This window comes from Mustela lutreola, chromosome X (assembly GCF_030435805.1).
Source record: "Mustela lutreola isolate mMusLut2 chromosome X, mMusLut2.pri, whole genome shotgun sequence".
NCBI lineage: Eukaryota > Metazoa > Chordata > Mammalia > Carnivora > Mustelidae > Mustela > Mustela lutreola.
In genome coordinates this window covers 31,836,697-31,850,392 of record NC_081308.1, presented here as the reverse complement: position 1 = coordinate 31,850,392, position 13,696 = coordinate 31,836,697, and the positions used below count along the sequence as shown (strand labels likewise).

The following is a 13,696-nucleotide window of genomic DNA, read 5'->3' as shown; positions in this document are numbered from 1 at the left end:
GAGTTTCTGATGACTTCAACACTGGTTATTCCTATGGTTTAAAAGTTGCCAAATCCTTGACTCCTGACACAGTTTTGCATCTAAAAGGATGACACTGTCGTTATCAAGCATTACACAGAGACAAGGGTAGAAAATAAACTAACATAGTAGCTATGAAGTAGTTGTTATAGTAATGGTCAGTATATGCATGCATTTCACTAATACATACTTGCATTATTTTCTTTCTAGCTGATTTTCTTTAACCTTGACAATGTTGTTTTATTCTATTTCACATTGAATAGTTATTTAGTAATTCAAAATAGATCAGAAATATAAAGCAATCTAACTTTTAAAAATTCTGCTTCTCTACTCCAAAGTCAAAGTCTCTTTCTAAACTAAACACGGATCTCATAATGTAGGTAGAGTAAGCCTAAATACAGTTGATCCTCACTATCCACAAATTCTGGTTATTTGCAAATTTGCCTCCTCACTAAAATTGATTTGTAACCCCCAAATCCATACTCACGGAGCTTCCCCTGTTGTTTGTGGACATGTGCAGAGTGGCAAAAAGTTCCAGTCAATGGTCACACAGTTCCCAGCTAAAGTCAACAAAAGTGACGCTAGGCCTTTCTGCTTCAGTTCTCACATAGAGATGACCAGAGGAGGGAGACAGTAGGAGGCAGTACAGAAGAAAAATGTTCAAGAAGCCCCACCTCTGGGGCCAGGTGGACAAGATTTGAAACAATTTGTGGCAGTTTAGTGGGTCAGCCTTATACAAGTCATTTAACATGGATGAACTTTATTTTCTCTATGTAAAAATAAAATCTACCAGGATGGGTTGTTTTTAGGATGTATAATTATCTTCTATGTGATTACATATATTTCTTCTGGGAATAATGGCACAGTATTCATTCACTGAGTGCCACAATTTTATGGAACATAACTATCACAAATAATGAGAATCCACTGTATTTAATCAATTGCATATTTATGCAATTTTCATGCACATAGCCTAGTAACACATGAGAGAACAGAATAACTGAATAATATAAATTTTATATATAATATAAATTAAATATTTCAAATAAACAAAAACTACTGTATAATTAATAACAAGTTCAGTTGAATGCTAATTTCTCAGAATTTTTCCTGAGAAAATTATAAGCATAAATATATTCATATTTACCCATGGTTCATGAATTGTCCAGATTCTGTTAATTGAGATGGCAAAGTGACAAATGTTGAGGATTCCACCAAACTGACACTAAAATAAATGAAAAAAGGATTATTTTGAATTCTACTATAACAAAATTCAAATGACCACAAAACATTCTTTTAAATTTTTTTCCATCATTCATAAAATAGAGAATCAGAATAAATTTCAGTTAAAAAATCTGTATGTTCTCATTCTGCATCTCAAAACATGTATGTTTTTAAAAAGAGAAAGATCAGGGTGCCTGGCTGGTTCAGCTTGTAGAGTATGCAACTCTTGATCTCAGGGTTGTGAATTCAAGCCACATGCTGGGTGTAGAGATTACTTAAAAGAAAAAAAAATCTGGAATTGAAATATGTAAAACATAATATTCTATCATATGGAAAGGCAATATTAATTCTTTTTTTTAAAGATTTATTTATTTATTTGACAGGTAGAGATCACAAGTAGGCAGAGAGGCAGGCAGAGAGAGAGAGTATAGGAAGCAGGCTCCCTGCCAAGCAGAGAGCCCGATGTGGGGCTCCATCCCAGGACCCTGGGATCATGACCTGAGCCGAAGGCAGAGGCTTAACTCACTGAGCCACCCAGGCACCCCGGCAATATTAATTCTTATAGCAAAGAAATTTAGAACATAAATCACTGCCCAATTATATTCTAGAAATGGAATCATATACTGGTCTCAATGTATTGTCAGAGCTGTACACATTTCCTTTTTAATCTTATTTTCAAAAAAGAAAAATAATTCTTTCAGGACTGTATATAAGATGTGGATACAGAGTTAATCAGTGCATTGGTAATTATGCCATCTTCAGGAATTATTTAGCAATTCAGTCTGTCTTATAAGATAATGCTCATTCATTCAGGAAACAGTTACAGAGACTCCATTATGTGTTCTATGTGGGACTGGGTGCTAGAAATACAAGCATGAATCTATTATCCTCTCTACCTTAGGTTGCCCACATTATAGTGGAGGACAGTGTGGAAATGATAAATGATCCTCTAGATATGGATGAAAGATGTCACAAAGAGTCATGCCAGGATGCCTAATTCTATCTGCAGAGTTGAAGAGAATCTGTATAATATTAAGAATCGATTTATTCAAGCTTGATTTTGTAGGGGCCAAATATGGGTTGCGCCCAGATGGGCCACATTGGTGTGAAGATTATTTTGAGTTAAAAGCAATAAAAAACTAGCAGATTCAGGTCAATCTCTTCCTCCTCCTCTCAACTTAGTAATATTTTCATTGGAAAAGAAATCTATGCAGGAAAAGAGCTATTAACAGAGATTTCTCTTTACCTAAGAAATATATCTCCGTAATAGGACAACCTCTATGTTCCAGACACCTCCTCTCACTTTCTTGCTAATTGTCTTCCTCCCCTTTGTATCCTTATACCCCTGTCTCCCTTCTTAGCACATGTAAGTCTCATGTTGCTTCACTATCTTTGGCATTTCACGTGTGTGTGTGTATTCCCCTCATGTAAGAAACTAAATTTGATTTTCTTCTGTTAATCTGTCTCAGCCAACTTGATTCTCAGTTTAGCTAAAAGGGCCTTGAAGACCAGAGAAATTTCTTCCTTCCCCAAAAAGTCATGAAAATAAACCTTTATTATGTAATAGTTATTAATTTCATAATATAAACATTATAATAAAAAACAGATCAAGAATAAAATTCATCTAATGTTTTAGTATTGAAACACAAACACACATACAACTGCACACAAAACTAAAATGCAACACATTCATACATCTTAATGTTTCAATGTTGAAGGGGTTCAGGATAGCCTCTGCTCCCAGTATGTGTCACTTTGGCATATGGATTATTTTAAGCTGAAGGCAATCAAGACCCTGCGGACTCAAAAGAAACTTTTTGTAAACCTGGTGATTCACAGACCTGTACCCCTGGGGATAAAAATATATGTTTATATAAAATAAAAAAATTATAAAAAAAAATAATAAAAAAAAAAAAAAAAAAAAAAGAAACTTTTGCTTCTCCCTTAATTCTAAAGAAGAATCTATATTGGGGGTTTTTCCCAGAATGAGGGTTATTAGCAGAAATAAATTTTAACTGAGTGACCCATCTGTATGACAGGGCAAATGTCTAATTATCAAACGTCTGCTTTTCTTTCTTTTTTTTTTTTTTTCTTAAAGATCATTTATTTGAGAGAGAGAGAACACAATAGAGGGGAAGTGGAAGGGAGAAGCAGGTTCCCCTCTGAACAAGGAGCCTAACACGGGACTTGATCCCAGGACCCTGGAATCAGGACCTGAGTTGAAGGCAGAGGCTTAACCAGCTAAGCCATCCAGGGGCCCCAAACATCTGTTTGTCTGTTCCCCCTGTGAGGTGCATTCCTCTCCTCTAAAATCCCAGACTCCTACCCCCTCTCCTTAGTTCAATATGACATCTAGACCTCATTTTGCTTGTCTCTGGAATTTCCTTGTCTGGGTGGATTCCCCATACTTATACTATTAAATTTGATTTTCTCCTGTTAATCTGTTTCATATCAATGTTATTCTTCGTCCAGGTAGAAGGACCCTTAAAAGGGACAGGAATTCTTGATCACTGACAACGTTAATGTCATTTTCTGTCCTTTTAAGTTGGTAGTAGTGAGAGTTTCGTATAAGGATTGTAAGGAATTATATTAATATTAAATACTAAAAATTATTAAACAGACAAAATGAACTATAGGAAAATGTAAACTATGAACTATGTAAGACATGTACCAGACTACCAGATTTGCTTATATCATTTTAAAGTTATAGTTAAGCAAATGTAGGAAGAATTCCTCTCTGGAGGGTAATTTCAATTTAAATTAAGACACTAAGTCCTCATTCAAATCTCATAAAATTATGAGTCAGAAAAAAATGTATAATTTTTTTATACTTCTATAAATCCAAGGTGAATCATCAGGGCAATTTATTTGGGTCGTAATTTGTTCTGGCTAAAAAACAGTTACAAGGATAATACAATTTTACACACAAATAAAAAGACTAAACCAATAAGGTAAATATTAGGTATTTTGCATACTGTGCATGTACCATTTTGAGATAAAATAGCATTTGAAAGGTCCCGGCTTAATTAGATTGAAGATGTTCTCCTTAAAATAGAAATATTACTTATAAAAATGAAATACAAACTGCCACTAAAATGGAAAAAATTCTATTTGATTACTGTAGTTTCTAAATTGGCAGCTTTCACACTTCAGTGTGTATGATAAACATCTGCAGTGCTTAGTCAAAATGAATATTCCCAAATTCTATCTGCATGAATTCTGACTTAGTTAAGTCTGGCAACGGTTCCAGAACTTTCTATTTAAAACAAGCTCTCCAGCGTGCCTGGGTGGCTCAGTTGGTTGGCGACTGCCTTCGGCTCAGGTCATGATCCCAGATTCTGGGGATCGAGTCCCACATCGGGGTCCCAGCTCCATGGGAAGTCTGCTTCTCCTTCTGACTTTCTTCCTTCTCATGCTCTCTCTTTTTCTCTCTCTCTCTCTCTCAAATAAATAAATAAAATCTTAAAAAAACAAAAACAAAAACACAAGCAAGCTCTCCAGATGCTTTTTAAAGAGCTTATATGCTTTAAAGAGCTCTCCATATGCTTTTTAAAGTTCAGATTAAACTTTGAACAATCTTGACTTAGACCAGCAATGCTCTAATATTAATGTACCAAAAAATCCTCTGGAGATGTCAAATGCAGATTCTGACTCAAATGGATTGCTGTGGGCCTGAGAATCTGTCCAACAAGCTCCCAGATGATGCTGATTTTGCTGGTTCAAGGATCATACTTTGAGAAGGAAGAGTCTAATCTAAAACACAAACTATTTTTCAAATAATAAAACGAGGTTACCAGGAAAAGAAAGGCAAGGAATGGCAGAGTAAGAATCATCGCACATTCACTACCCTATAAAAGCAATAAAAAACACTAGGAAAGATTGTGAAAATTAAATTTTCAGAGCTCTGGTTAATTAACGAAAGGCTTGCAACAATTTGAGTAGTGTTTATTTAAAAATAAACTGCCACACCTTGATGAGAACAGCAGAGTTTGTGGTCTTGTAACTTTTATTATGCTGTAACTCCCATCTTTCCACTGCTCTGGTAGTAGCTTTGAAAATCAGCAGCCTTGCAACTAAGGTAGTTGTAAAATCTGGCAGGCTTCCAGCCACATGAGGGCACAGACTGAGGCTGGAGCTCATTAAAAAAAGTCCCATTCCTGAGCATTGTTACTTTTTCATGGGTCTCACAGGTCCCTCGAAAAATTGAGTTTGCAAGGTGTTGTCTTTACTGACCTGACTCAAAGGGAAACAGCAATATCCAGGATTTTGCTGAAAACAATAAGTAGCAGTTGTACCTGAGATTCCTATAGCAGCTGGATCAAACAAGAGCTTGTCAAAACATCAAAGGAAGATGTGGGGAACAAGAGGCTTATATGAGGGGCTGAAGTAGCGTGCTAGATCCCCAAACTCTGCGAAAGGTCTTCAACACTGTCTACGAGAGACAACCATGTCCCACCAAATAAAGAATACTAATAAAGAGATAAGTTATTCAAAAGAACCAATTACAAATTTTGGACGGAAGAAGTACGATACATGAAATAAAAAATCAACAGAGGGACTGAACAGCAGGTTTGCAGCGGCAAAAGAAAGAACCAGTGTACCTGAAAATGGGCCAGATGGAATGATTATCTCTAAAGGACAAAAAGAGAAAATAATGACAAAAAATTAACACAGCCTCGGAAAACTGTGAGATACCATTAAGCACACAAATACAAGCTTCATCAGAATCCTGAAAAGATAAGAAAGAAGCAGCAAGAAAATGCAAAGAAATAAATGATGAACAATTCCCATGCTTGAACAGAAATATTAATTTACACAACGAAGAAGTCAAAAAAATTTTATTCAAGGCAATCCAAAACTAGAAAATAATAGTCAGCCTGTTAGTAAGCCAAGGCACAGTTAGCAACAAGAAAAAATTGACCAACATCTATGTCACTCTGCAGTAAAATTAAACAGCAGAGTTCCCAGCTGAAACCCCAGAGGTCAGAAGGCAATGACATTACATATATATTTTTTTTCCTGTGCAAACTTTTAAATTCTACTTTCTGACTTTAATGAAAAGAGTGAGACAATAAATACAAAACTGTTTTAGGGGCTTATAATGTGTAAAGATGTAATGGGTATAACAGAAATAGCACTAACAAGGGGCTATGAAAAGGTGATATACAGCAGCAAAATTTCTGAATTACATTGAAATTAGGTTGGTAATAATCTGAGCTACATTAATTTAGGATGCTAATTATAATCTCCAGAGTAACAAAGAAAATAAGAAAAATAAGTTAGGAGATAGAAAAAGGAATAAAAAATTTATTAAAAGGAAATATACAATATAAAACCAAGAAGTAACAGAGAAATAGAGGAACAAAGACATAAGACATAGAAAACAGGTACCCAGGGGCACCTGGGTGGCTTAGTCATTAAGCGCCTACCAGGGTCCTGGGACTGGGCCCCACATAGGGCTCCCTGCTCAGAGGGAAGCCTGCTTTTGCTTCTCCCTCGCCCATTCCCCCTTCTTGTGTTCCCTCGCTCACTGTGTCTCTCTCTGTGAAAGAAAGAAAGAAAGAAAGAAAGAAAGAAAGAGCGAGCGAGCAGGCAAGCGAGAGAGAGGGAGGGAGGGAAGAAGGAAGAAAGAAAACAGGTACCCAAATGGCACATATAAATCCTACTGTATCAAAGATGAAGCGAACTTTAAATGGATTAAACATTCCATTCAAAAGGCAGAGGCAGACAAAAGGAATACGAACAAATTAGGAAAAAATATAACATCAATTAAAGACACAGATAGGGAACAAAAGGTCACAAAAGACATACCATGCAAATGGTAACACAGACCTGCAGTGTCTATAGTAATAATGGGCAAAACAGAATTAAAGCAAACATTGTTCCAGCATGACAACAAGAGAGCTCCAGAGACTCACTCCCTCAGGAAAATGAATAAAATTTGTAAAAATCAACTATTTTAATTCTCTAGAAATTATCCTAAGGGCATAGAGCAAATGAAGAAAGATCTATTCAGTAATACTAAATTCAGTAATAAAGGCTGAAATCTGTGGTGTCTTAACCAAGACCCCTCACTCGCTCCTCCTTCCCCACTCAGTAAGACGGAAACCCTAGCCCTCATTGGCACAGCTAAGAATATAAGGCTCTCAACTTACCCAGCTCCCAGGTGGAGAGATACTTTTCTGGGAGGGGTAGGACAACAATATTTCTCACCTTGCCCCAGTACATGCTGCTGAAACTAAGTTTTGGGCAACTGTAGCTGAGAGGAGTAGGTGGGATCCGTCTTCTGTCCAGCAACCACTCACAGGACAGAGGCACTACATGGGTGTGAAATCGTCCTTGCCTTAGCTTTAAAATGGTCGCTCAGTGCTGGCAGAAGCAAGGCAAGGAGACCTAAAGCTATGGCCCCTATCTCATCTCACACTTAGCTCCTAATGTGCGGTGGTAAGCAGAGAAAAGTGCAACACTATCCCCACCTCCAGTTACAGAGCGAGTTCAGAGATTTCGCCTGCAGGGAGAAGCTAGCTGGGCTTAAAACAGCTCTTAATCTCCTCCCAAAGGAACTGATTGCATTTTCAACAAATCATGAAGAAGATCAAGCCAAGGGATCAGTGAAAAACAGTGCGGTTGTGGTGAAAGGCAATTTGGAGTAGACTGGTAGATTCACAGGGGAAAGGGACAACTGGGAGGCTCCCTTGTGGGGACAGAATAAATCTTAAACATTGACCTAAGGAACTATTACTTCAAAGGAGCCTATATTTGACTGAATTGGTCTGAGGAGGAATTTATGCCTCCTGAAGAACTGGAATTAGCAGAATCTAGTATCTGGGTGTGGACGTGGAAAGATATGGTCAAAAGGAATCCTACCAAAGCCACTGGCATCCCAGATTGACTGTGGGAATGCCCACGTCTCTGTCCTGTGAGAGTTAACACCAGAGGCTTCACACTTTGTGTGTGGTGCCTTTTGTGGGGAGGAGGTAGATATCACTAAAATAAGCTAGCCAGTCAGTGAAAAAATTAACCAACACCATTAATGACATTTTGGGAAATGTACTCAGCTGATACAATATATATTCTAAAATGCCTAGTTTTCAACCTTAAAAATGATGAAACATGAAAAGAAGTGGGCAACAGAAACTGCACGTTAAAGTGACCAGTTATCAGATTTAACAGAATAATTAATTCCAAATTGCTGTTATCAATGTGTTCAAAAACTAAGGAAAGTATGACTAAAGAAGTCAAGGAAGGTATGATGACAATGTGATATTAAATAGAGAGTATCAAAAAAGAGACTGAAATTTTAAAAAGAACAAAATAAAAATTCTGGAGTTAGAAACTACAAAAACAAATAGATAAATAATTATCACTGGGGGGAATCAACAGTAGATTTGAAATGGCAGGAAAAAAATTTAAAAACTAAAGATAGAGATAATGCCATCTGAAGAACAGAGAGAAAATAAAGAAAAATAAATAGAGTCTCATACATATATGGTGCATCATTAAATGCACTAACACATGTGTAATAAATCACTAGAAGGAGAAGACAGAGAGAAAATAAAAGAAAAATTGTTTAATAACTGAGGTGGCTGAGAGCAAAGCTCAACTGAGCCATGGAAGTTATTCCAGAAGATAATGTGAATCCATAGAAACAAATAAACCAAAAATGATAAATAACAAGGCCACTGTAATAAAAATTATCAACGTGTCCTTTCTGTTATGGGCTGAATTGTATCCTCCCTTAAATTTCATATGTTAAAGCCGTAACCTCTAATATTCTCACAGTGTGATTGTCTTTGGAAACAGGGCCTTTAAAAAGTGCACTAGGCTAAAATGTAGCCATTAAAGTGGGCACTAATTCATTCTGACTCGTGTGCTTACAAGAGGAAATATGGACACACAAGAGACTCCAGGGCCATGCACATCAGAGAAGAGATGTGAGGGCACAGCAAGAATGTGGCCATCTGTAAGCCGAGGAGAGAGGCCTCAGAAGAAACCCAATCTGCCAACACCTTGATCTTGCACGTCTAGCCTCCAGAAATGTGAAAAAAATAAGTTTCTGTTGTTTAAGCCACTGGGTCTCTGGTATTTTGTTATAGGAACCCTAACAAACTAGTACACTGTCCTTTCTTCTTTCATCTTTCTTAAGATCACAAAAATTACACAAAATGAAAAAAAGAAATACCCAAAAATGTTAGTACCATTACAGATTATTGTAACATCATTGATAACAATATGTCTGACAAAAATACCACAGAAAAGGGGGAACTGGAATAGAGCTATATAAGAGGAACATAAAAATGAAAAGGCAACCTATCGAATGAGAGAAAATATTTGCAAATCATATAACAGATAAAGGATTAATATCCAAAATCGAAAAAAACTCATATAACTTAAAAGCAAAAACAAAACAAAACAAAAAAACAAAAAACAACCCATAAAAGATCCAATTAAAAAATGACCAGAGGATACGAACAGACATTTTTCCAAAAAAGACATATAGATGGCCAACATGTATATGGAAACATGTTGAACTTCCATACTCATCAGGGAAATGCCTTTCAAAATCAGGGTGAGATGTCACCTCATAACTGTCAGAATGGCTATTATTAAAAACAAAACAAAAAACACCAACCAACCAGACAAGAGATAATAATGTTGTGATGATCTAGAGAAAGGGGACACTGGCACGTGGTTGGTGGGAATTGGTAGGAATGTAAAATGGTGCAGCCACTATGGAAAACAGTAGGGAGGCTCCTCCAAAAATTAAAACTAGAATCATCATGTGGTCCAGCACTTCCACTTCGGGTTTTTATCCAATGAAATTGAAATCCAGATCTCGAAAAGGTATCTTTACTCTCATGGTCATTTCAGCATTGTTCACAAGAGCCAAGATATGAAAACAATCCAAAGAACCCAAATGTTCATCGACAGATCAATGAGTGAGGCAAATGTAGTGAATATATTACTAGTCGGCTTTAAAAAAGAAGGAAATCCTACAATATGTGACAACATATTCAGAACTTGGGGACATTATGCTAAGTGAAAAAAGCCAGTCTCAGAAGGACAAATACTGTATGATTCCATTTATATGAGCTATCGAAAATAGTCAAACTCAAAAAGCAGAGAATAGAACAGTGGTTGCTAGGAAGTGGTTATAGGATGAAATGGAGAGTTGTTATATAAGGTTTCAGTTATGCAAGATAAATAAGTCCTACAGATGTGATATACAAGAGGGTTAACAATATGCTACTGTGCGCTTAAACATCTGTTAAGAGGGTAAGTCTCATGTAAAGCACTCTTTCCACCAAAAAAAAAAAAAAGTAACACAAGAAAACTTTTGGAAGTGTCAGATATGTTTACTACCTTAATTGTGGTGATAGTATTATAAGTTGCATGCATATGTCCAAACTCATCAAATTGTATACATTAAATGTGCAGTTTTTTAAATATGTCAATCCTACCTCAATAATCAATAGAGAATATCAAGAAGACCAGATATATCAATATCAATATGGAAATATCAATAACATTGATAAATGATTACCTAGATTGATCAAGAATAAAGAAAAGAGGATCAAATTGTTAAAATAAGGGATGGAGGAAGGGCCATCACTATTGACCTTCCAGGAACAAAAAAAAAAAGAGTTATAAGAGTATTATGAAAACATCTGTGCCAACACATCAGGTAATTTGGAGGAAATGTACAGATTTCTAGAATTGCATGAACTATCAAAACTGACTTAAAAAGAAACAGAATACCTGATTAGGCCTATAACAAATAGAGAACTAGTAATGAAATAAACTTCCCATGAAACAAAGCTCAGACCCAGATGGCTTTAGTTGTGAATTCTACTGAAGATTAAAAGAATAGCAATTCTTCTTAAACTCTTCCAAAAAAATAGAATAGAAGGAATCAGTTCCCAAATCATTGTTGGAGGCTACCATTAATGACACACACACACACACAAAAACAAAGCTGTCACTAGAAAAGGGAATTACACCATTAGATCTTATGATTATAAATGCAAAATCTTCAACAAAATACTAGGAAATCAAATCTTATAACATATAAAAAATTGTATAGCACGATATAGTTTCATTCTGCAAAAGAGGAACTTGAGAACCATTAATTTGGTAGACAGAGGCATGTGGGCGAATCCTGTCCCTGTTAAATCTAGGTTGGGTTGCCATTTTTGTTAAAAACAGTATTAAATTTTGATTAAAAAGTGACCAAATCTGGTCACTGCACTGCATATAATTTTGGGGAAAATCTATAGGAAATTTTGTTTTATTGTAAAGTATGTTTTATACTAGATTGTTAATAATTAAATCCTTGTCATTTTTTAAGTGTAACATTAAAAGCTAGTTCACTTATTGGTATGATATTTATAAGATACAAAAAGTCTCCAGAAGAATTGGCAATCAAATTTCCTCTTTTCTACTGTATTATTTTAAAATTTTAAAATACATGCCTATTGTAAAATATTGATTTTTACAATTACAAATTTTGTAATTGGTTTTAAAATTTTGAGTTTATATGCCCATTGCCTAAGATTGAGGGCCACATTCAGACAAAGGATGAAGGAGACTTGTCCTCTACCACCCCTGACTGAATTTTAATTCAATCTGAGATAAACCATAAAGTAACAATAAAATAAAAAAAATAATGAATACTGTTATGCTGAAAATAAATAAATTAATATTTTTAAAAATGCTACAATTTGTTGAAAGACAAGCAACTATAATAGCCGACCAATTCCTGGAACTTTGATACTTCCTTTCAGCTTTACCTCTAGAATGTAAGACTAATTATGTTTGATCTTGAATTCCTCGGAAGAAGTGGAGTCAGTCATTTGGTTCATTTAAGGGCATAGTTTAATACTGGATTAAAGCTACATATTCTGACTTTTTAAAATTGTTCCTTGCATTCTGATAGAACATTTTAATAGAACTACCGTAAATAAAACTCTCCCTCACATGAACATGGGAACCATAAATTCACCAAGAGCTATTTTAACAAAAAATTTTGTATTGTCAATAATAAGTGATTATTAAGAGGAGACTACCAAAAGGCTGGGAATACAATAATTTTAAAAACTGGATATTATCAAATACTAAAATAATAAGCATACATACAGTTTCTAGTCTCAACACAAGTATTGTTGTGAAGATCTGCTCTCTAAAGCTGACGGAGACAGTGTATAATTGAAGCAATACATGGGTGTCACTGACCATTTTCTCCCTCAAAACCTAAGTTTATAAAGACACTTGTCTATTGTGACCTTAAATAATACTTCAGCATTTTATTTTCATCTCAAATCTGTGTTGTTGTTGTTAATCCTCAAGATGCACAAATGCATGGTTAATGTATAGTTTTAATTAATCGTGATGCCGTAAGTTAAAATGCATGTTCTGCTTGAACTGATATTTCACTTACAGAAATTAACAGATGGAATAAAATTAGAAGTAAAAAAGTCTATTAATTATATATTTTTAAAAATTAAAATATTAGTATATCTCAACATACAGAAAGCACATAGACAAAATTCATAAATTTAGTATGATCAGTCTTAGCTTTAAATAGATCAAATAACATTTTAAGAAAAATTGATTTCTCTTAATTATTTGTTCTGTTTTATCTATAATGTTCATAAATTTATTGTAATATAAACACATAAAACTTCTCCTCAAAAAGGTTCATTTTGGAAAAAAAGTATTCACCTTAAGACTGGATACGACTAATAGCAAACAAATTATATGAAAATGTTATATTAACATACCTGAAGTCCCCAGCAGTATGGAAGGGATTTTTAACATTCACATTAATTTCTTTCCATTTATAACATGGAGATTTACAACGTATAATTTCCTAAAGTAAAAAAAAAAAAAAAAACAATAATTCTATATGTAAGTAATGAAAAAGAATAACCTAAATTATTATAAACTTAAAGCACCTAAAAAACAGTACACTGAAATATTAAGGGACATTAATTCATGTAATTCCCCTTGTCCCACAAATATCGTACTGCAAAAATCTAGGTGGGAAGGACAGAAATAGATTTTACCACATCACTGAATTATTGTCACAACAGTGTCTCTTAAGTTGGTTTCCCTAAAATGGCTTTTGTTAATGACTGAGCATGATTTCACATTTGAAAATTAATTAGTCATACCTATACCTAACACATATGACATAAGGAAGAAGCAGGGTGTATGTGTGTGCACATGCATACCTCTATGAATGAATAAATTTCTGTGTAGGATTGTGGCATGCCTGGGTTTATAATGTGGTGGCTACACTGACATTATTTGTACTGTACAAATAATGCACAAATATAAAATTAAAACTTTGAATTACCTGAAGGACTTTCATGGAAAATAAGATTCCAGGAATTCTACATTTTTAGACTGGTCATGTTATTATCTTTTTCTATTTCTCCATTATTATCCAGCC

General features: G+C 34.9%; 1 protein-coding gene across 1 annotated transcript in view; it reads right to left on the bottom strand.

Annotated features, from left to right (window-relative positions):
• CFAP47 (cilia and flagella associated protein 47) overlaps positions 1–13,696 on the bottom strand; it is a 546,720-nt gene that overhangs the window by 269,432 nt on the left and 263,592 nt on the right. Inside the window, exons 39-40 of the mRNA XM_059157736.1 lie at positions 13,023–13,111; positions 1,166–1,243 (exon numbers count right to left, since the gene is read on the bottom strand). Coding sequence (XP_059013719.1) covers positions 1,166–1,243; positions 13,023–13,111 — 167 coding nt within the window. The remainder of the gene's footprint in view (positions 1–1,165; positions 1,244–13,022; positions 13,112–13,696) is intronic.